The sequence below is a fragment of the Pezoporus occidentalis genome, unplaced genomic scaffold, assembly GCF_034315485.1.
Source record: "Pezoporus occidentalis ecotype Australia unplaced genomic scaffold, CSIRO_AGI_Poc_V1 ctg857, whole genome shotgun sequence".
NCBI lineage: Eukaryota > Metazoa > Chordata > Aves > Psittaciformes > Psittacidae > Pezoporus > Pezoporus occidentalis.
In genome coordinates, this window is record NW_026916217.1 from 56 (window position 1) to 23500 (window position 23445).

A 23445-nucleotide genomic window follows, 5' to 3' on the forward strand; every position below is an offset into this window, starting at 1 on the left:
CCCGTGTCACACTCCCACTATCCCGATGGCACATTCCCACTATCCCAGTGGGACATTCCCCCTATCCCGATGCCCCATTCCCACTATCCTGTGCCCCATTCCCGCTATCCCGATGCCCCATTCCTGCTATCCTGTGCCCCATTCCCTCTATCCCAGTGCCCCATTCCCACTATCCTGTGCTCCATTCCCACTCTCCCTGTGCCCCATTCCCACTATCCCGGTGTCCCATTCACTCTATCCCAGTGCCCCATTCCCGCTATCCCAGTGCCCCATTCCCACTATCCTGTGCCCCATTCCCACTATCCTGTGCCCCATTCCTGCTATCCCAATGCCCCATTCCCACTATCCTGTGCCCCATTCCCACTATCCTGTGCCCCATTCCCCCTATCCAGTGCCCCATTCCCCCCTCCTGTGCCCCATTCCTGCTATTCCAGTGCCCCATTCCCTCTATCCCAGTGGCCCATTCCCCCTCTCCTGTGCCCCATTCCCTCTATCCCAGTGCCCCATTCCCACTCTCCTGTGCCCCATTCCTGCTATCCCAGTGCCCCATTCCCACTATCCTGTGCCCCATTCCCACTATCCAGTGCCCCATTCCCCCATCCCAGTGCCCCATTCCCCCTCTCCCTTTGCCCCATTCCCATTATCCCTGTGCCCCATTCCCTCTATCCCAATGCCCCATTCCCACTATCCTTTGCCCCATTCCCATTATCCCTTTGCCCCATTCCCATTATCCTTTGCCCCATTCCCATTATCCTTTGCCCCATTCCCATTATCCTTTGCCCCATTCCCACTATCCCTTTGCCCCATTCCCATTATCCTTTGCCCCATTCCCATTATCCTTTGCCCCATTCCCATTATCCCTGTGCCCCATTCCCACTATCCTTTGCCCCATTCCCATTATCCCTTTGCCCCATTCCCATTATCCTTTGCCCCATTCCCATTATCCCTTTGCCCCATTCCCATTATCCCTTTGCCCCATTCCCTCTCTCCTTTGCCCCATTCCCATTATCCTTTGCCCCATTCCCTCTATCCCTTTGCCCCATTCCCATTATCCCTGTGCCCCATTCCCATTATCCCTTTGCCCCATTCCCCCTCTCCCAGTGCCCCATTCCCTCTATCCCAGTGCCCCATTCCCATTATCCTTTGCCCCATTCCCCCTCTCCTTTGCCCCATTCCCATTATCCTTTGCCCCATTCCCATTATCCCTCCGTTCTCACCCAGCAGCAGCAGCGGGCGGCCGGACAGGGACGCGTTCTCCAGGTGCAGCACCACGAGGCTGCTGCTGATGCGCAGCGCCCGCGCCACGAACGGGGCCGCGTGGTCCAGGAGCGGCGTGTTCCGGGCATCCAGGTACTGCAGGCAGTTGGTCTGGGCAACAGGGAATGCCGTGCCATGGGAATCACACCCCCCCCCATTGACCACCCAGGCCAGATCCCAGCCCGGCCACCGGGCTCCTGCACTGCACCCATCGGATGGGAGGGCAGGAGGAGCTGCTCCGAGAAGCCCTCGCCGTGCTTCCAATGGGAAGCGGGCAATCCCACCCGGAGAACCAGCTCTGTCCCAGCTTTCCAGAGCTTAACGGCCCCAAACTCAATGGGATTTGAGAGGAGGGGGGGGGATGCCCCAGGGGAAGCTCAGGTTGGACACGGGGAAGTTCTGCACTCTGGGAAACTGGGATGAAGGTTTGGAGCCAGCTGCCCTATGGAAGGCATCCCTGTGGGTCGGAGCCGGATGATGGGAAGCTCCTATCCCAACCCATCCCAGGGCTGCAGCCTCCCAAGGGAGTCTCCGGCTCCTTCACCCCACAACTGGGTCTGAAGCACCACGAGGGGCTCCGGCAGCACCTTTGGCTCCTGCAAGCCATGGGCTGGGCCCTGCAGATCCCAGCTCAGCCCCATCCTGCATCCCGAGGGATAATTGCGGAGCGAGGGTGGTTGCTGCCTCACCCTGAGCTGCCTCCTCCTCCTCCTTGGCTCCAGCTCAGCTCCGCAATGAGGTCAATGAGGCAAAGCCCAACAGTGCCCATCCGGTGGGAGGATAATGAGCACCCGGCTCCAGAGGCTGGGATCGGTGCTTCCATGGGCTCCATTCCACAGCCAAGGCCTTCCCAACCCATATCCCAACCCCTATCCCAGCCCGTGGGGCCGCCTATGGGGGGCTCAAGGAGACACGGGATGGAGGGATGGGATAATGGCTTTGACCTGATAAGAGGGGGGGGATTGAGATGGGGTCTGGGGAGGGAGAGCCTCACCACGAGGCTGCTGGCACACCGGCATGGGTTGGAGGGAGAAGATTTGGCTGCTCCATCCCTACGGATGCTCCCGCTTTGGCTGCTCCACCACGGAAGGTGGGGATCAACCTCCAGCTCCTTCCCACCCCGTTGCCATGCTGCAAGGCTGATGTTCCCCCCCTTTCCCGCGCCGTGCCTCGGGAACAGAGCCGCACGAACCCAATCCCGAGGGATGCAGGGCACCCATGGGTGCTGGGAGCACCCACCTTGCGCATCATGTGCGCGGCCGCCTGCCAGCCGCGGGTGCCGATGTGCTTGTTGAAGGAGATGTTGAGGTGCGTGGCCGACTCGTAGTACTCGATCATGTCAAACAGCGCCGAGGCTCCCTATGGGCACAGGGAAAAACCTTGGGAATTGCTTGGGAAAGGAGGGGGGAAAAGGGGCTCCTCCGGATGCCTCTCCCGGCCCCACGGAGCCCTGCAGCCCCACAGCAAAGCCCACGCGTTCAATTCCCCTCCCTGGCCGTGTCCCCTCTGCTCTCCACCATGGACGGCATTCCCGGTGTTCCCAGCACTGGGAATAGCTCCGGGGCTCTCACTGGAGCCATCTTCATGGGGGGAGCCAGCCAGGAGGTGGCACCTTGCAAAGGGATCCAAGCCCTGGGCACCCAGGTTGTGGCCATGGAGGGACTTGAAGGATGCTTCCAAGGATACAGGTAAATGGGATTGCCTTTGGATCATTGGCTGGTTGCTCCGGGGGGGATTTGCCAGCCCTTCCCAGGCCAAGGAAGCATCCAAGGGGGCTCCAAACCAAAGGTGCAACCCAGGCCTTACAGCAGGCTTTGGGAGCAGCACAGCAGGATTTGGGCCTGGGAAAGGTCCCAGGGCTCCTCTGGCACAATGAATCCCTATGGAGCTGAGCACGGGCAGCATTCCCGTTTGCCCCACTTCCCATTGGATCGAGCACGGGAGTCAGAGGGGTGGGGGGGGGGGAACTCAGGTCACTCACGTCCTCATCCAGGCTCGTCTGCTCCAGGTCCACGATCTTGAACTGGACCCGCTTGAAGATCTCCTCCAGCGCCTCGCAGGCCTTGTAATCCAGCTTCTCCCCTGGGAAAAGTGGGATGAGCTCCGGGAGGACCCGTGGGGAGAGGGATTCCCCCCCCCATCCCCTCCCCAACGACCCCCATATGGGGCATTCCCAAGTTATTCCCTGCAGGAGACATCCCTTGTGGGGAAGGGAGGGCAATGCAATCCCTCTGCTCGCTGGAGCTACCGGAGATGCTCCATAGGAGCCAGGGGTGGCTGTAGGGAACCATTCCCAGTTTTCCTACTGGAGCTTCAAGACCAAAAGCGTGGGGCAAATGGGCTCCTGCTTATCCCTGTGTGCCAAAGGGGCTGTTGTGGGATGAGGATCCTGCTGGAAGGCTGGAGGATCCCTCAGCCTGGAATTCCCTCTTCTGGGATTAAGGCTATGAGAGCCCCGACTGGGAGCACAATTCCAGCCGGGAATGGTCCCGGAAGAGGACACAGGTCCATGGGGATGGCCGGAGCAAGGCCTCACCTTTGAGATCCAAGCAGTCTATCCTGGGAGCCAGCTCCTTGAACTCCTGCAGAGGGAAGAGCAGGGACAAGGGAAGAGCTTGGAGCATCCCATCGGGTTTGTGTTAACCCCATGGGGAGGCAGAGCGGGGACTTCAGCCCGGATTCCCGTTGGGAATGGGGGGGTTGAGCCCCAGCTCTACCTGGATCTGCTTCAGGAGCTTGGGGATCTGCTTGCAGTTGAGCTTCTGGCAGGCCTGCTTGTAGGCACTCAGGATTTCCTCCACCGTCACGTTCTGGGCTGCAAGGACACGGGGAAGGGATGAGCTTCCCACACTGCGCCATGGGAATCCCTGTTATCCACCGGGATCTGCACCCAGGCAAGGAGATGACAGGGATTTGCCTGCTCCAACACAAAGGACACGGATGGGAGCCAGTCCCGGCTTCTTTGGGCAGGAATGGGGCTGGAAAAGCCAACCCAGCTCTTCCAAGGGTGCTCTGGCTCCCTGAGGAGCAGGAAGGCTTTTGGGATAACAAATCACGTCAGATGCGTTCCTCCTGGAACACAGGCCAGGAAAGCATGGAATCATGGAATGACGGGGGCTGGGAAGCACCTTAAAGTTCCATGGGAAGGGTGCGGAGCCCACGTTGCTCCAAGCCCCGTGGAACCAAACCTTCTCCGCTCATCCCAGCATCCCAACGGGCTCCGAGGGGAGAGCTTCCCCCCTGGATCCCATCTCCAGCCATTCCCCGTGTCCCCAAAGGGTTGAGCTGCAATTCCCATCGGGAAGCTCCTGCCCTTCCGCACTGCGGGCTGAGGCCGCTGCTCCGGATGCTGTGGGCTGAGGGCGGCGATGCCCGCTTTGCCTTGGCCCCACACAAACACTGCAGCTATTCCCGGTGGGAAGCGGAGCAGGAGGAACCAGCTCCCCAAGGAAGCTCACCCGGCCAAGCACAAACAGCCCCAGCCCGTCCTCATCCTGCCATCCCCATGGATTGCGCCATATGATCCCGGAGAGGGATGGAAAACCACCGGGATTCCTTCCACCCGCTCCCTGCTGAGAGCCCCGGGGGACACGGGAATGGGGGAAGGCTGGGATTGAGCCTGAAGGGTTTTCCCAACCTGGTTGACTCTTCCATGCTTCCCTGACACGGGATATGATTCCCTAGGAGCTGAAGGGGGGAAACACGCCAACAGCAGGAAAAGTCCCCTGATCCCATCAGCTTTCCTCCCGCAAACCAAGCGTGCTCGGGAGCCGAGGGTCAGCGCTATTCCCATGGGAATGAGCATCTCCCAGCCGGCTCCAGGAGGTCCCAGCTGAAGGATTCCCTGTCCCAAAGGAGCTCCAGCACCACACAGGCTCTGGTGCCCTCTCCTGGGGGAAGCTTTCTCCACCTCTTTTGCTGGAGGATGGGATTTGTGCTGCTCTGGCCCATCCCGGGCCCACTTCCCACCAGCATCACCGGGATCAGGACCCCTGGATTCGCTCCTAAAGCCCTTGGAATCACGACATGGGTCGGGTTGGAGAAGACCTTAAAGCTCAGCCAGGCCCAGCCAAGGGCCCTTGATGGTGATGGAGCATCCAACCAACTCACGCCAGTGTCCCACCACCCGCATGGGAAGAGCTTCATCCCAAGAGCCCATCCACCTCTTCCATCCCATCCCATCCCATCCCATCCCATCCCATCCCATCCCATCCCATCCCATCCCATCCCATCCCATCCCTCCCGTGTCCAAAGCCCTGCTCCAGGTCTCCTGATGTTGGCAACCCCAGACCTGGCCCCAGTGCTCCAGGAGAGTCCCCCCCTTGGCCCTGCTGCTCCCATAGGACACAGTGGGGAGCTCCCATAGGACACAGTGGGGAGCTCCCATAGGACACAGTGGGGAGCTCCCATAGGACACAGTGGGGAGCTCCCATAGGACACAGTGGGGAGCTCCCATAGGACACAGTGGAGCTCCCATAGAACACAGTGGGGAGCTCCCATAGGACACAGTGGAGCTCCCATAGGACACAGTGGGGAGCTCCCATAGGACACAATGGGAAGCTCCCATAGGACACAGTGGAGCTCCCATAGGATGCAATGGGGAGCTCCCATAGGACACAGTGGGAGCTCCCATAGGACGCAGTGGGGAGCTCCCATAGGACACAGTGGGGAGCTCCCATAGGACACAACGAGGAGCTCCCATAGGACACAACGGGGAGCTCCCATAGGACACAATGGGAGCTCCCATAGGACACAGTGGGGAGCTCCCATAGGACACAGTGGGGAGCTCCCATAGGACGCAATGGGAAGCTCCCATAGGATGCAATGGGAAGCTCCCATAGGATGCAATGGGAAGCTCCCATAAGACACAGTGGGGAGCTCCCATAGGACACAATGGGGAGCTCTCATAGGACACAGTGGGGAGCTCCCATAGGACACAATGGGGAGCTCCCATAGGACACAATGGGGAGCTCCCATAGGATGCAATGGGGAGCTCCCATAGGATGCAATGGGGAGCTCCCATAGGACACAGTGGAGCTCCCATAGGATGCAATGGGGAGCTCCCATAGGACGCAGTGGAGCTCCCATAGGATGCAATGGGAAGCTCCCATAGGATGCAGTGGGGAGCTCCCATAGGACACAATGGGGAGCTCCCATAGGACACAGTGGGGAGCTCCCATAGGACACAATGGGGAGCTCCCATAGGACACAGTGGAGCTCCCATAGGACACAGTGGAGCTCCCATAGGATGCAATGGGAAGCTCCCATAGGATGCAGTGGGGAGCTCCCATAGGACACAATGGGGAGCTCCCATAGGACACAGTGGGGAGCTCCCATAGGACACAGTGTGGGGCTCCCATAGGACACAATGGGGAGCTCCCATAGGACACAATGGGAAGCTCCCATAGGACACAGTGGGGAGATCCCATAGGACACAGTGGGAAGCTCCCATAGGACACAGTGGGGAGCTCCCATAGGACACAATGGGGAGCTCCCATAGGACACAGTGGGAAGCTCCCATAGGACACAGTGGGGAGCTCCCATAGGACACAGTGGGGAGCTCCCATAGGACACAGTGGGGAGCTCCCATAGGACACAGTGGGAAGCTCCCATAGGACACAGTGGGGAGCTCCCATAGGACACAATGGGGAGCTCCCATAGGATGCAATGGGAAGCTCCCATAGGACACAATGGGAAGCTCCCATAGGACACAGTGCGGAGATCCCATAGGACACAATGGGGAGCTCCCATAGGACACAATGGGAAGCTCCCCTAGGACACAGTGGGAAGTTCCCATAGGACACAGTGGGGAGCTCCCATAGGACACAGTGGGGAGCTCCCATAGGACACAGTGGGGAGCTCCCATAGGACACACTGCAGGGAAGCTGACTGAGGAGGGTGGCAGCAGCTCCCGGCCATACATCTTCCCTCTTCCCAGCACCACCCTATCCCAGATCCCCCCTTGGCTGAGGTAAACCCTGGAATCCAAGCTGGGAATGCCCGGGTTAACGCCAGCACAACCCGGGCAGGGGTAAGGCAGCAGCTGAAGGGCAGGAGCCAAGAGGGAGCTTGGAGCCTGGAACCTGAGCCTGGAGATGAGGAATCCAAGGCAGGAATAATTCATGGAGGAGGAGGGATGGAACCCAACACCGCATCCCTGAGCCCCAGTGCAGCTCCAGGAGCGGGGGGAAAGGTGGGAATAGCTCCAACCCCCCCCCAAAGCAAGCAGCAAAGGAGCGGGATACCGGGAAGCCCTTCCCATCGGGATGAACGGGGAAGGGTTGGATGCTCCGTCCCCGGCAGTGCCCAAGGAGGAACCTGCCCCATGGAGGATGTCCCCATGATCCCGACTGTCATCCAGCAGCATTCCCGGTGCTCTCCAAAGCCTCCCCAGCAAACATTGCCCCCCCCCGGCCCTATTCCCAGCCCTTGTGGGGTCAAATGTTGGGATGAGGAGGACCCAAAGCCTCCTGAAGCCAATGGGAAGGGGCAATGGAGGACACTGGGAACACGGGATTCTGCCCTCATTCCAGATCCCATCACCGGCAACGGAACCCCGTTACCAGCAATGCAGCCCCGTTACCAGCAATGGAACCCTGTTACCAGCAATGCAGCCCCATTACCCCCATTGCAGCCCTGTTACCAGCAATGGAACCCCGTTACCAGCAATGCAGCCCCATTACCCCCATTGCAGCCCTGTTACCATCAATGGAAACCCAATGCAGCCCCATTACCCCCATTGCAGCCCCATTACCATCAATGGAACCCTGTTACCCCCATTGCAGCCCCATTACCCCCATTGCAGCCCCATTACCATCAATGGAACCCTGTTACCAGCAATGCAGCCCCGTTACCCCCATTGCGGCCCTGTTACCATCAACGGAACCCCGTTACCCCCATTGCAGCCCCATTACCATCAACGGAACCCTGTTACCAGCAATGCAGCCCCATTACCTCCATTGCAGCCCCGTTACCATCAACAGAACCCCGTTACCCCCATTGCAGCCCCATTACCATCCATGAACCCCGTTACCAGCAATGCAGCCCCGATACCATCAACAGAACCCCGTTACCAGCAATGCAGCCCCGTTACCCCCATTGCGGCCCTGTTACCATCAGTGCAGCCCCGTTACCATCAATGGAAACCTGTTACCCCCAATACAGCCCCGTTACCCCCAGTGCAGCCCTGTAACCATCAATGCAGCCCCATTACCCCCAGTGCAGCCCTGTTACCCCCAATACAGACCCGTTACTCCCATTGCAGCCCCGTTACCATCAATACAGCCCCATTACCCCCAGTGCAGCCCCGTTACCCCTAATGCAGCCCCATTACCCCCAATGGCACCCCGTTACCCCCAGTGCAGCCCCATTACCCCCAACGGCACCCCGTTACCCCCAATGCAGCCCCCTTAACCCCAATACAACCCTGTTACCATCAGTGCAGCCCCGTTACCATCAATGGAACCCTGTTACCCCCAATACAGACCCGTTACCCGCAGTGCAGCCCCGTAACCATCAATGCAACCCCATTACCCCCAATACAGCCCTGTTAACCCCAATGCAGCCCCGTTACCATCAATGGAACCCCGTTACCCTCAAGGTAGCCCCATTACCCCCAGTGCAGCCCCATTACCACCAGTGCAGCCTCGTTACCCTCAATGCAGCCCCGTTACCATCAATGGAACCCCATTACACCCAATGGCACCCCGTTACCCCCAATACAGCCCCCATAACCCCAATACAGCCCCGTTACCATCAATGAAACCCTGCTACCATCAATGCAGCCCCATTACCATCAATGCAGCCCCGTTACCCCCACTGCAGCCCCATTACCCCCAATGGAACCCCGTTACCCCCCAATACAGCCATTACCCCCAATACAGCCCCGTTACCCCCACTGCAGCCCCGTTACCATCAATGCAGCCCCGTTACCCCCACTGCAATACCCCCAAGAACCCCGTTACCCCCCATACAACCCCGTTACCCCCATACAACCCCATTACCCCCACTGCAGCCCCGTTACCCCCAATAAGCCCCGTTACCCCCAATACAGCCCCGTTACCCCCAATAAAACCCCGTTACCCCCAATACAGCCCCGTTACCCCCAATACAGCCCCGTTACCCCCAATGCAGCCCCGTTACCCCCAATACAGCCCCGTTACCATCAATGCAGCCCCGTTACCCTCAATACAACCCCGTTACCCCCAATACAACCCCGTTAGCCCCACTGCAACCCCGTTACCCCCAATACAACCCCGTTACCCCCATACAACCCCGTTACCCCCAACACAACCCCGTTACCCCCCATACAACCCCGTTACCCCCAATACAACCCCGTTACCCCCAATACAGCCCCGTTCCCACCCGCTCCCCCCACACCCCCCCCCCCCCGTACCGTGCCTCCAGGGGTCCTTGGGCTCCACGGCCCCGGACACGATGTCCTCGTCCGACGGGAACGTGACGCGCTTGGCCCCGGCCCGGAGCCGCCCGTCCTCGGCCTGGGCTCCGCGGGGCTCCGGGGCCTGCCCCGGGGCCTGCTCCATGGCGGAGCCGCTCCGCGCCCAGCGCCCCGCGCCCGCCGCGCCCGCAGATTCGACACGGGACCGAGGGTGGCGAATCTGCGGCGGCGAATCTGCGGTGGCGAATCTGCGGTGGCGAATCTGCGGTGGCGAATCTGCGGTGTTGAATCTGCGGTGTTGAATCTGCGGTGTTGAATCTGCCGTGGCGAATCTGCGGTGACGAATCTGCGGCGGCGAATCTGCGGTGTTGAATCTGCGGCGGCGAATCTGCGGTGGCGAATCTGTGGGGTTGAATCTGCGGTGTTGAATCTGTGGTGTTGAATCTGCGGTGGCGAATCTGCGGTGTTGAATCTGCGGCGGCGAATCTGCGGTGTTGAATCTGCGGTGTTGAATCTGCCGTGGCGAATCTGCGGTGTTGAATCTGCGGTGTTGAATCTGCCGTGGCGAATCTGCGGTGGCGAATCTGCGGTGTTGAATCTGCGGTGTTGAACGTCCCGTGGCGAATCTGCGGTGACGAATCTGCGGTGGCGAATCTGCGGTGTTGAATCTACGGTGTTGAATCTGCCGTGGCGAATCTGCGGTGTTGAATCTGCGGTGACGAACGTCCCGTGGCGAATCTGCGGCGGAGGGAACGGGGGTAGAGCCGGAGCGGAGCGGAGGTACCGGGGACAGGGCCCGTGTGGGGCTGGGGGCACTTGGGGGGCACTTAGGGGGCACTTAGGGGGCACTTGGGGGGCACCGTGGGTCTATGGGGGGGTCTGTGGGAGGTCTTGGAGGGTTGTGGGCCTGTGGGGGCCCTTGGGGACACCCTGGGCCTGATGGGAGGGGGGGGGCATGTGGGGCAGTGCGGGGCTCAGGGGCACTTGGGGGGCACCGTGGGCCTGGGGGGGTTCTATGGGGGGGGGGGCGTGTGGGGCAACGAAGGGGTTGAGGGGGGGCAGGTGTGGGGCGGTGAAAGGGGCTTGGAGGCACCGTGGGGCTATGGGGCGTCTTTGGGGGGGGGTCCTATGTGGGGCAGTGAAGGGTGCGGATATGGGGCAGTGAAGGGTGCGGATGTGGGGCAGTGAAGGGTGCGGATGTGGGGCAGTGAAGGGTGCGGATGTGGGGCAGTGAAGGGTGCGGATGTGGGGCAGTGAAGGGTGCGGATGTGGGGCAGTGAAGGGTGCAGATGTGGGGCAGTGAAGGGGTTGGGGAGGGGCTGTAGGGGGATCTTTTAATGGGGTGTAACCATGGAGTCCCCATGTGGGCTCTGCCCTATAGGTGTCTATGGGGCTGTGCCCTATCTATAGCTGTCTATAGATGTCTATGGGGCTGTGTGCTGTCTCTGGGTGTCTATGGGGCTGTGTGCTATCTATGGGGCTGTGCTCTGTCCATAGATGTCTATGGGGCTGTGCTCTGTCCATAGGTGCCTATGGGGCCGTGTGCTATCTATGGGGCTGTGCTCTGTCCATAGATGTCTATGGGGCCGTGTGCTATCTATGGGGCCGTGCTCTGTCCATAGGTGCCTATGGGGCTGTGTGCTGCCTATGGGGCTGTGTGCTATCTATGGGGCTGTGTGCTATCTATGGGGCTGTGTGCTATCTATGGGGCTGTGCTCTGTCCATAGATGTCTATGGGGCTGTGTGCTATCTGTGTGGCCTTGCTCTGTCCATAGATGTCTATGGGGCTGTGTGCTATCTATGGGACTGTGTGCTATCTATGGGGCCGTGCTCTGTCCATAGATGTCTATGAGGCTGTGTGCTCTCTATGGGGCTGTGTGCTGTCCATAGCTATCTATGGGGCTGTGTGCTCTCTATGGGGCTGTGTGCTCTCTATGGGGCTGTGTGCTATCTATGGGGCCGTGTGCTCTCTATGGGGCCGTGTGCTCTCTATGGGGCCATGTGCTCTCTATGGGGCCGTGTGCTGTCTATGGGGCCGTGTGCTGTCTATGGGGCCATGTGCTCTCTATGGGGCCGTGTGCTCTCTATGGGGCCGTGTGCTCTCTATGGGGCCGTGTGCTCTCTATGGGGCTGTGTGCTGTCCATAGCTCTCTATGGGGCTGTGTGCTGTCCATAGATGTCTATGGGGCTGTGTGCTCTCTATGGGGCTGTGTGCTGTCCATAGCTCTCTATGGGGCTGTGTGCTGTCCATAGCTCTCTATGGGGCCGTGTGCTCTCTATGGGGCTGTGTGCTCTCTATGGGGCTGTGTGCTGTCCATAGCTATCTATGGGGCTGTGTGCTATCCATAGCTCTCTATGGGGCTGTGTGCTGTCCATAGCTGTGTGGCCTTCCTCTGTCCACAGGTGCCGATGCCCGGGGCTGCCTCTCCCCGCGCTCCCCCCCCCCGCGCAGTCGCCATGAGCGGGGCCGAGGACGCGGAGCCGGTGCCGGTGCCGGTGCTGCGGCTGCCGCGGGGCCCGGACGGGCGGAGCCGCGGGTTCGAGTCCCGCCGGGGACCGCGTCCGGAGGAGGCGGAGGCGGAGGCGGAGGCGGAGGCGCAGCGGGCGCGGGCGCGGCTCCGGGCCCGGTTCCTGCGGGCGCTGGGGGCCGGACGGGGCCGCCCCGCTGGGTTCCGGCTCCGCGGCGGGGTCCGCGTGGAGGCCACGCTGGGGGCGGCGGAGCGGGAGGCGGCGGCGCTGCTCGTGGAGGGGCTCCGGACCCCGCTGGGCCGGCAGGAGGCGGCGCTGCTCCGCGGCTCCGACGTCATCGGGTTCCGCTTCCACGTGACCGGCGCCGGGGCACCCGCGCCGTGAGGGACGGGGACACCCTGAGGCCCGTGGGGATCCCTTGTGGTCTATGGGGGATCCATTGTGATCTATGGGGGATCCGCTGTGTGCTATGGGGATCCCTTGTGGCCTATGGGGGATCCATTGTGGTCTATGGGGGATCCACTGTGGTATATGGGGGATCCAATGTATCCAATAGGAGATCCATTATACCCTATGGGGGATCCATTGTGGTCTGTGGGGGATCCCTTGTGGTCTATGGGGGATCCCTTGTGGTCTATGGGGGATCCGTTGTGGTCTATGGGGGATCCACTGTGGTCTATGGGGATCCGTTGTGGTCTATGGGGGATCCACTGTGGTCTATGGGGATCCGTTGTGTGCTATGGGGGATCCAATGTATCCAATAGGAGATCCATTATATCCTATGGGGGATCCATTGTGGTCCATGGGGATCCACTGCGGCCTATGGGGTGTACAGTGTGTGCTATGGAGATCCATTATATCCTATGGGAGAGACCTTGTGGTCTATGGGGATCCGTTGTGGCCTATGGGGGATCCATTGTGGTCTATGGGGATCCACTGCGGCCTATGGGGGATCCCTTGGAGCCTATGGGGATCCGCTGTGGTCTATGGGGGATCCACTGTGGTCTATGGGGATCCACTGTGGCCTATGGGGATCCATTGTGGTCTATGGGGGATCCATTGTGGCCTATGGGGGATCCGCTGTGTGCTATGGGGGATCCAATGTATCCAATAGGAGATCCATTATATCCTATGGGGGATCCATTGTGGTCCATGGGGATCCATTGTGGTCTATGGGGTGTACAGTGTGTGCTATGGGATCCATTATACACAGTGTGTGCTATGTACAGTGTGTGCTATGGGGATCCCAATGTATCCTATGAGTGTCCATTATATCCTATGGGACAGACAGTGTGTGTGTGCTATGGGGTGTACAGTGTGTGCTATGGGTGTGTATGCTATGGGGTGTACATGTGTGTGTGCTATGGGGTGTACAGTGTGTGCTATGTGGGATCCAATGTGTGCTATGGGATGTACAATGTGTGTGCTATGGGACAGATCCATTATACCATGTGTGTGCTATGGGATGTACAGTGTGTGTGTGCTTTGGGATGTACAGTGTGTGTGCGCTATGGGATGTACAATGTGTGTGCTATGGGATGTACAATGTGTGTGTGCTATGGGATGTACAATGTGTGTGTGTGTGTGCTGTGTGTGCTATGTACCACTGTACAATGTGTGCTATGTGTGTGTGCTATGGGATGTAGTGTGTGTGTTATATCCTACAATGTGTGTGTGTGTGCTATGGGATGTACAATGTGTGTGTGCTATGGGATGTACAATGTGTGTGTGCTATGGGATGTACAATGTGTGTGTGCTATGGTACAATGTGTGTGGATGTACAATGTGTGTGTGCTATGGGTACAATGTGTGTGTGCTGTGGGATGTCCAATGTGTGTGTGCTTATGTACAATGTGTGTGTGTGTGTGCTATGGGATGTACAATGTGTGTGTGCTATGGGATGTACATGTGTGTGTGTGCTATGTGTGGGATGTACAATGTGTGTGTGCTATGGGATGTACAATGTGTGTGTGCTATGGGATGTACAATGTGTGCTATGGGATGTACAATGTGTGTGTGCTATGGGATGTACAATGTGTGTGTGCTATGGGATGTACAATGTGTGTGTGCTAGTGTGTGTGGCTATGGGATGTACAATGTGTGTGTGCTATGGGATGTATGTGTGTGATGTACAATGTGTGTGCTATGGGATGTACATGTGTGTGTGCTATGTACAATGTGTGAATGTACAATGTGTGTGCTATGGGATGTACAATGTGTGTGTGCTATGGGATGTTCTATGTGTGTGCTATGGGTTGTACAATGTGTGTGTGTGCTATGGGATGTACAATGTGTGTGTGCTATGGGATGTATGTGTGCAATGTGTGTGTGCTATGGGATGTACAATGTGTGTGCTATGGGATGTACAATGTGTGTGCTATGGGATGTACAATGTGTGTGTGCTATGGGATGTACAATGTGTGTGCTATGGGATGTACAGTGTGTGTGTGCTATGGGATGTACAGTGTGTGTGCTATGGGATGTACAATGTGTGTGTGTGCTATGGGATGTACAATGTGTGTGTGCTATGGGATGTACATGGGATGTGTGTGCTATGGGATGTACAATGTGTGTGTGCTATGGGATGTACAATGTGTGTGTGCTATGGGATGTACAGTGTGTGTGTGCTATGGGATGTACATTGTGTGTGTGCTATGGGATGTACAATGTGTGTGCTATGGGATGTACAATGTGTGTGTGCTATGGGATGTACAATGTGTGTGCTATGGGATGTACAGTGTGTGTGTGCTATGGGATGTACAATGTGTGTGTGCTATGGGATGTACAATGGGATGTACAATGTGTGCTATGGGATGTACAATGTGTGTGTGCTATGGGATGTACAATGTGTGTGTGCTATGGGATGTACAAGTGTGTGTGTGCTATGGGATGTGTGTGTACAATGTGTGCTATGGGATGTACAATGTGTGTGCTATGGGATGTACAATGTGTGTGTGCTATGGGATGTACAATGTGTGTGTGCTATGGGATGTACAATGTGTGTGCTATGGGATGTACAATGTGTGCTATGGGATGTACAATGTGTGTGCTATGGGATGTACAATGTGTGTGTGCTATGGGATGCACCCCGTGTCCTCCGGGCGCTCCCCCCTCTCCATCCCCCCCATCCCCTCCATGATCCTCACTCCCATTCCCATTTCCCACCTTTATTTGCCTTCGGGCCCCTCAGTGCCGGTAATGGGGGCTGCGGGACCGCGACCGGGAGCGCCTATGGGGTGCAGAGACGGAGGCGTTGGGAATGGGGGGGGGGGGGGTCTCCATGACCTGCAACCCCCGGGCCCCCCGGATGTGGGGCGGGATGCTCCTACCTCCGGGACGAGCTGTATTCCCGACCTGCAAGCACAGGGATGCGCTCAGGGACCCTTTCCCATGGGAATGCTGCTGCTTTTCCTTCCCTCCCCTCCCCACTGTGGGGCTGGGAAGCCCTTGTGCCCCACAGCTCCCCCCGCCCCTGCCCCATAGGGACTCACTGTAGCGGGGGGACGGGGACCGGCTCTGGCGGCTGTACTGGCGCTCCCACTCCTCCCGCTCCTTCTCCCGGCGTTCCCGTTCCCTGCCGGGGAGGAAAAAGGGATGGGAATTCCATTGGGAATGATGGGGGGATCCATGGGGGGAATGAGATGGGGGGATCCATTGGGAATGATGGGGGGATCCATGGGGAATGATGGGGGGATCTATTGGGAATGATGGGGGGATCCATGGGGAATGATGGGGGGATCTATTGGGAATGATGGGGGGGATCCGTTGGGAATGATGGGGGGGATCCGTGGGAATGATGGGGGGATCCGTGGGAAAGATGGGGGGATCCGTGGGGAATGATGGGGGGGGATCCATGGGGAATGATGGGGGGATCCGTTGGGAATGATGGGGGGGATCCATTGGGAATGATGGGGGGGATCCATTGGGTATGATGGGGGGATCCATTGGGAATGATGGGGGGATCCATGGGGAATGATGGGGGGGATCCATGGGGAATGATGGGGGGATCCATGGGGAATGATGGGGGGATCCATGGGGAATGATGGGGGGATCCATTGGGAATGATGGGGGGGATCCATTGGGAATGATGGGGGGAGCAGCGCAGCCCCCCCTGGATCCATTGGGAATGATGGGGGGGATCCATTGGGAATGATGGGGGATCCATTGGGAATGATGGGGGGGATCCATGGGGAATGATGGGGGGGTGACACACTCACTTCATGCGGATCTTCCGGGCCATGGCTCGGAGCTCGTCCTCCCGCTCCTATGGGAGAGCAGAGACCCATAACCTGGTGTGTGCCCCCCCTGCCCCATAACCTGGTGTGTGCCCCCCCTGCCCCATAACCTGAGGTGTGCCCCCCCTGCCCCATAACCTGAGGTGTGCCCCCCCTGCCCCATAACCTGGTGTGTGCCCCCCCTGCCCCATAACCTGGTGTGTGCCCCCCCTGCCCCATAACCTGGTGTGTGCCCCATAACCTGGTGTGTGCCCCCCCTGCCCCATAACCTGGTGTGTGCCCCCCCTGCCCCATAACCTGGTGTGTGCCCCCACTGCCCCCTGCCCCATAACCTGGGGTGTGCCCCATAACCTGGTGTGTGCCCCCCTCCAGCCCCATAACCTGGTGTGTGCCCCATAACCTGGTGTGTGCCCCCCTCCAGCCCCATAACCTGGTGTGTGCCCCATAACCTGGTGTGCCCCCACCACCCCCCACCCCATAACCTGGTGTGTGCCCCCCCCGCCCCATAACCTGGTGTGTGCCCGCCCCCACCCCATAACCTGGTGTGTGCCCCATAACCTGGTGTGTGCCCCATAACCTGGTGTGCCCCCCCCCACCCCATAACCCGGTGTGTGCCCCATAACCTGGTGTGTGCCACCCCCCACCCCAGCCCCATAACCTGGTGTGCCCCCCCCCCACCCCATAACCCGGTGTGTGCCCCATAACCTGGTGTGTGCCCCCCCCCCGCCCCATAACCTGGTGTGTGCCCCCCCCCCACCCCATAACCTGGTGTGTGCCCCATAACCTGGTGTGTGCCCCCCCCCCGCCCCATAACCTGGTGTGTGCCCCATAACCTGGTGTGTGCCCCCCTCCAGCCCCATAACCTGGTGTGTGCCACCCCCCCCCAGCCCCATAACCTGGTGTGTGCCCCCCCCCCCCCCCAGCCCCATAACCTGGGGTGTGCCCCCCCGCCCCATAACCAGGCTGTGCCCCCCCACCTGTCTCTCGTGTTCCTGCTGCAGCATCTTCTCCTGCGCTGCCTTCTTGTCAGCTTTAACTGCAGGGAACAGGGGGGGTCAGTGGGGATATGGGGGTCAATGGGGACAGGGGGGTCAATGGGGACATGGGGGTCAATGGGGACATGGGGGGGTCAATGGGGACATGGGGGGGTCAATGGGGACATGGGGGTCAATGGGGACATGGGGGGGTCAATGGGGACATGGGGGGGTCAATGGGGGCGGGGGGGGTCAATGGGGACATGGGGTGTCAGTGGGGACATGGGGGTCAATGGGGACATGGGGGTCAATGGGGGTGGGGGGGTCAATGGGGACATGGGGGTCAATGGGGACATGGGGGTCAATGGGGACATGGGGGGGTCAATGGGGACATGGGGGTCAATGGGGGTCAATGGGGATCAATGGGGACAATGGGGGGTCAATGGGGACATGGGAGGGTCAATGGGGACATGGGGGTCAATGGGGACATGGGGGGGTCAATGGGGACATGGGGGTCAATGGGGACATGGGGGGGTCAATGGGGACATGGGGGTCAATGGGGACATGGGGGGGTCAATGGGGACATGGGGGTCAATGGGGACATGGGGGTCAATGGGGACATGGGAGGGTCAATGGGGACATGGGGGTCAATGGGGACATGGGAGGGTCAATGGGGACATGGGAGGGTCAATGGGCACATGGGGGTAGATGGGGATATGGGGGGCTCAGTGGGGACAGGGGGGTCAATGGGGACATGGGGGGGTCAATGGGGACATGGGGGCGTCAATGGGGACGGGGGGGTCAATGGGGATATGGGGGTCAATGGGGACATGGGGGTCAATGGGGATGGGGGGGGTCAAAGGGGACGGGGGGGTCAATGGGGATATGGGGGTCAATGGGGGCAGGGGGTCAATGGGGATATGGGGGGGGTCAATGGGGGCAGGGGGGTCAAAGGGGACATGGGAGGGTCAATGAGGACATGGGGGGGGTCAGTGGGGACGGGGGGGTCAATGGGGACATGGGGGGGGTCAATGGGGGCAGGGGGGTCAAAGGGGACATGGGAGGGTCAATGAGGACATGGGGGGGGTCAGTGGGGATGGGGGGGTCAATGGGGACATGGGGGGGGTCAATGGGGGCAGGGGGGTCAAAGGGGACATGGGAGGGTCAATGAGGACATGGGGGGGTCAATGGGGACGGGGGGGTCAATGGGGACAGGGGGGTCAATGGGGACATGGGGGTCAATGGGGACGGGGGGGTCAATGGGGACATGGGAGGGTCAATGGGGACATGGGGGGTCAATGGGGATACGGCAGGGTCAATGGGGTGCCCATGGGGTGTCTATAGGGTGTCTATGGGATGTCTATGGGGTGTCTATGGAGTGTCCATGGGGCGTCTATAGGGTGTCTATGGGGTGTCTATGGGGTGTCCATGGGGTGTCTATAGGGTGTCTATGGGATGTCTATGGGGTGTCTATGGTGTGTCCATGGGGTGTCTATGGGGTGCCCATGGGTTGCCCATGGGGGCTCTATGGGGTGTCCATGGGGTGTCTATGGGGTGCAATGGGGGTGCTCTCACACTGCCGGTTCAGCGCCTTCTGCATGCGCAGCCTCAGCTTCTCCTGCGGGGTCAGCTTGGGCTGCAAGGACCCGGAGCCCCTGTGACCATGGGGGGCACACGGGGACGGCGCTGCAGCCCCCCACCCATGGGACCCATCCATGGTGGGACCCCCCCCTGCAGCACCCATGGGACCCATCCATGGTGGGACCCCCCCCCCGCAGCACCCATGGGACCCATCCATGGTGGGACCCCCCCCCTGCAGCACCCATGGGACCCATCCATGGTGGGACCCCCCCCCCGCAGCACCCATGGGTGCTTGGGGGGGCAACTGGGTGATGGGGACAGCCCATAGGAACGGGGGGGATCTTGGGGGGTCCCAGTGCCCCATGGCCAGCTCCCAATGGATCCCAGTGCCCCATGGCGAGCTCCCAATGGATCCCAATGCCCCATCACCAGCTCCCAATGGATCCCAGTGCCCCATGGCCAGCTCCCAGTGGATCCCAGTGCCCCATGGCCAGCTCCCAATGGATCCCAGTGCCCCATGGCCACCTCCCAATGGATCCCATTGCCCCATGGCCAGCTCCTAATGGATCCCAATGCCCCATGGCCAGCTCCCAATGGATCCCAGTGCCCCATGGCCAGCTCCCAGTGGATCCCAGTGCCCCATGGCCAGCTCCCAATGGATCCCATTGCCCCATGGCCAGCTCCCAATGGATCCCATTGCCCCATGGCCAGCTCCCAATGCATCCCATTGCCCCATGACCAGTTCCCCACAGATCCCAATGCATCCCATTGCCCCATGGCCAGCTCCCAATGGATCCCATTGCCCCATGGCCAACTCCCAATGGATCCCACTGCCCCATGGCCAGCTCCCAATGCATCCCATTGCCCCATGACCAGCTCCCAATGGATCCCATTGCCCCATGGCCAGCTCCCAGTGGATCCCAGTGCCCCATGGCCAGCTCCTAATGGATCCCAATGCCCCATGGCCACTCCTAATGGATCCCAATGCCCCATGGCCAGCTCCCAATGGATCCCATTGCCCCATGGCCATCTCCCAATGCATCCCAGTGCCCCAGGGCCAGCTCCCAGTGGATCCCAGTGCCCCATGGCCAGCTCCCAATGGATCCCATTGCCCCATGGCCAGCTCCCAATGCATCCCAGTGCCCCATGGCCAGCTCCCAATGGATCCCAGTGCCCCATGGCCAGCTCCCAATGGATCCCAGTGCCCCATGGCCAGCTCCCAATGCATCCCATTGCCCCATGGCCAGCTCCCAATGGATCCCAGTGCCCCATGGCCAGCTCCCAATGGATCCCAGTGCCCCATGGCCAGCTCCCAATGCATCCCAGTGCCCCATGGCCAGCTCCCAATGCATCCCAATGCCCCATGGCCAGCTCCCAATGGATCCCAATGCCCCATGGCCACCTCCCAATGCATCCCATTGCCCCATGACCAGTTCCCCACAGATCCCAATGCATCCCATTGCCCCATGGCCAGCTCCTAATGGATCCCAATGCCCCATGGCCAGCTCCTAATGGATCCCAATGCCCCATGGCCAGCTCCCCACGGATCCCAATGCCCCACGGCCAGCTCCCAATGCATCCCATTGCCCCATGGCCAGCTCCCAATGGATCCCATTGCCCCATCCCAGCTCCCCATGGCCAGCTCCCAATGCATCCCATTGCCCCATGGCCAGCTCCCAATGCATCCCATTGCCCCATGGCCAGCTCCCAATGCATCCCATTGCCCCATGGCCAGCTCCCAATGCATCCCATTGCCCCATGGCCAGCTCCCAATGGATCCCATTGCCCCATGACCACCACCCCACAGATCCCCCTGCCAGCAGCCCCCCCCCCCCCCCCCCATATCCCAGGGGCTATCCCGGCCGGTCCCAGGCTCCCAGCGGGAAGCGGGATGAGCACGGGGGGGGAGCCCCCCCTTTTCCGCTGCGCTTCCGTTCTTACTGACTTTGGCAGCTCCCGTCTCTTTACCGGCTGCACTGTCAGGCCTGGGGGGACGGGAAGGGGTCAGGCTCCGGCATTCCCGGTATTCCCGGTATTCCCGGCATCCCCACGCCCTCACTTTTTCAGCTTCTCCCCCACGGCGGGCGATGCTGTGGGGCGCGGAGCCTTGTCCCGCTCCGGAGACTGGGATCTGCTGGCGCTGCGGGAATCGCTGCGGCTCCGGCTGCTCCGGCTGCTGCTCCAGTGGCGCCGGCGCCGGGAGCGGCTCCTGGCAATGGGGCAGAGGGGTCCATAGGGAATGCATTGGGGTGGGGGGGGATGGAGAAGCCCCATGGAAAGGGATTGGGCACTGGGGGAGGAGCTCACTTTGGCAGCTCCCGTCTCTTTACCGGCTGCACTGTCAGGCCTGTGGGGAGGGGTCAGCTCCATTGCTGTCCTATGGGGCTCCATTGCCCATGGGGGCTCCTGTTGTGTCCTATGGGATGCTCCATTGTGCTCCTATGGGATGCTGCACTGTGTCCTATGGGAATCCCACTGGGGGCTGCCCCGGCTGTGTCCTATGGGATCTCCCCACTGTGTCCTATGGAACCCCCCCACTGTGTCCTATGGGATCTTCTCATTGTATCCTAAGGGACCCCCCTACTGTGTCCTATGGGATCTCCCCATTCTATCCTATGGATGCTCCAGTGTGTCTTATGGGAATTTCCCACTGTGTCCCATAGGAGCTATACTGTGTCCTATGGGATCTCCCCATTGTATCCTATGGATGCTGCACTGTGTCCTATGGGAACTTCCCACTGTGTCCTATGGAACCCCCCTACTGTGTCCTATGGGATCTCCCCACTCTATCCTATAGATGCTCCAGTGTGTCTTATGGGATCTCCCCACTGTGTCCCATGGGAGCTCTACTGTGTCCTATGGGATCTCCCCATTCTATCCTATGGATGCCCCACTGTGTCCTATGGAACCCCCCCATTGTGTCCTATGGGATCTCCCCATTGTGTCCTATGGGATCTCCCCATTCTATCCTGTGGATGCTCCACTGTGTCCGATGGGATCTCCCCATTGTGTCCTATGGGATCTCCCCATTGTGTCCTATGGGAGCTCCCCATTGTATCCTATGGATGCTCCACTGTGTATTATGAGATCTCCCCATTGTTTCCTATGGGATCTCCCCATTCTATCCTATGGATGCTCCACTGTGTCCGATGGGATCTCCCCATTGTGTCCTATGGGAGCTCTCCATTGTATCCTATGGAACCCCCCCCTTGTGTCCTATGGGATCTCCCCATTGTGTCCTATGGGAGCTCCCCATTGTATCCTATGGATGTTCCACTGTGTCCTATGAGATCTCCCCATTCTATCCTGTGGATGCTTCACTGTGTCCGATGGGATCTCCCCATTGTATCCTATGGGATCTCCCCATTGTTTCCTATGGGAGCTCCCCATTCTATCCTGTGGATGCTCCACTGTGTATTATGAGATCTCCCCATTGTTTCCTATGGGATCTCCCCATTCTATCCTGTGGATGCTCCACTGTGTCCGATGGGATCTCCCCACTGTGTCCTATGGGAGCTCCCCATTGTGTCCTATGGGAGCTCCCCACTGTGTCCTATGGGATCTCCCTATTCTATCCTATGGATGCTCCACTGTATCCTATGGAACCCCCCCATTGTACCCCACGGGATCTCCCCTCTGCGCCCCCCCCCACACCGGACGCTCAGGATCCCCCCCGCGTCCGCGCTCACCTGGAGCGGCGCCGGGAGCCGTAGCGATGGCCCCGCTCCGGGGAATAGGACCTGGAGCGGCGGCGCCCGTTCCCGGAATAGCGGCGGGAGCGCGAGCGCGAGCGGGAATAACGGCGGCCGTGCCCGTAGCGCCGCGAGGAACCCCCCCCCCCTCCACCACCGCGGCGGGAGCGGGAGCTGGAGCGGGAGCTGGATGAGGAAGACGACGACGACGACGGCGACGATGATGATGATGATGGCGACGACGCCGCGCGGCGCCTGCAAGAGAGCGCCGGCATCGCGCCGCGCATCCCATGGGCGCGGGGATGGAGGCACCCACCCCACCCCACACACACAACGTCCCATCCCAGTCCCATCCCATTGGGAAGGAGGAGCGTTGGGAAGCGGCACCCACCGGGATGAGGCGCCGTGGCCCGGTGCCGGTGCCGCGCGGGCTCTGCCGGTGGTGCCGGTGGTACCGGTGGTGCCGGTGGGCGCAGGCTCCTCATCGCTGCCACCGAAGCTGGTGATGAAGGTGATCTTCTCCTCGCGGCCCGGAGACGGCGTCCGCGAGCGGGAGCGGGACCCCGAGCTCGACTCCGAGGGGGAGCTGTGGGGAGAAAGGGGTCAGGGGGTGGTTGTGGGGTGGGGGGAAGTGTGGGGCTGGGAAAGGGGTCAGGGGGTGGTTGTGGGGGGAAGTGTGGGGCTGGGAAAGGGGTCAGGGGGTGGTTGTGGGGGGAAGTGTGGGGCTGGGAAAGGGGTCAGGGGGTGGTTGTGGGGGGAAGTGTGGGGCTGGGAAAGGGGTCAGGGGGTGGTTGTGGGGGGGAAGTGTGGGGCTGGGAAAGGGGTCAGGGGGTGGTTGT

At 60.1% G+C, this 23445-nt stretch overlaps 3 protein-coding genes across 3 annotated transcripts; 1 reads left to right on the top strand and 2 right to left on the bottom strand.

The window, feature by feature from the left end:
- Nucleotides 1-1217: 1217 nt before the first annotated feature.
- Nucleotides 1218-12114, bottom strand: LOC134156370 (protein phosphatase 1 regulatory subunit 37-like; the record flags this gene model as incomplete). Its single annotated transcript, XM_062604339.1, has 7 exons — nt 12057-12114; nt 9653-10393; nt 3975-4072; nt 3794-3839; nt 3239-3339; nt 2497-2616; nt 1218-1368 (listed from the first exon to the last, which is right to left on the bottom strand). Coding segments are annotated over exons 1-7 (1315 nt in total), but the record flags the coding sequence as incomplete, so codon positions are not given.
- GEMIN7 (gem nuclear organelle associated protein 7) lies at nt 12113-12508 on the top strand. The gene has a single exon (XM_062604342.1). The coding sequence runs from the start codon at nt 12113-12115 to the stop codon at nt 12506-12508; it is 396 nt and encodes a 131-aa protein (XP_062460326.1).
- A 2767-nt stretch (nt 12509-15275) lies between these two features.
- On the bottom strand, nt 15276-23192 carry CLASRP (CLK4 associating serine/arginine rich protein; the record flags this gene model as incomplete). Its single annotated transcript, XM_062604343.1, has 10 exons — nt 15276-15353; nt 15454-15478; nt 15616-15698; nt 16342-16388; nt 17337-17395; nt 18909-18969; nt 20860-20899; nt 20974-21123; nt 22604-22861; nt 22998-23192. Coding segments are annotated over 10 exons (961 nt in total), but the record flags the coding sequence as incomplete, so codon positions are not given.
- Between the last annotated feature and the right edge of the window lie 253 nt (nt 23193-23445).

What these genes read in the sequence shown, in the direction of transcription:
- GEMIN7 (XM_062604342.1), top strand. Translation starts at nt 12,113, where the DNA reads ATGAGCGGGGCCGAGGACGCGGAGCCGGTGCCGGTGCCGGTGCTGCGG.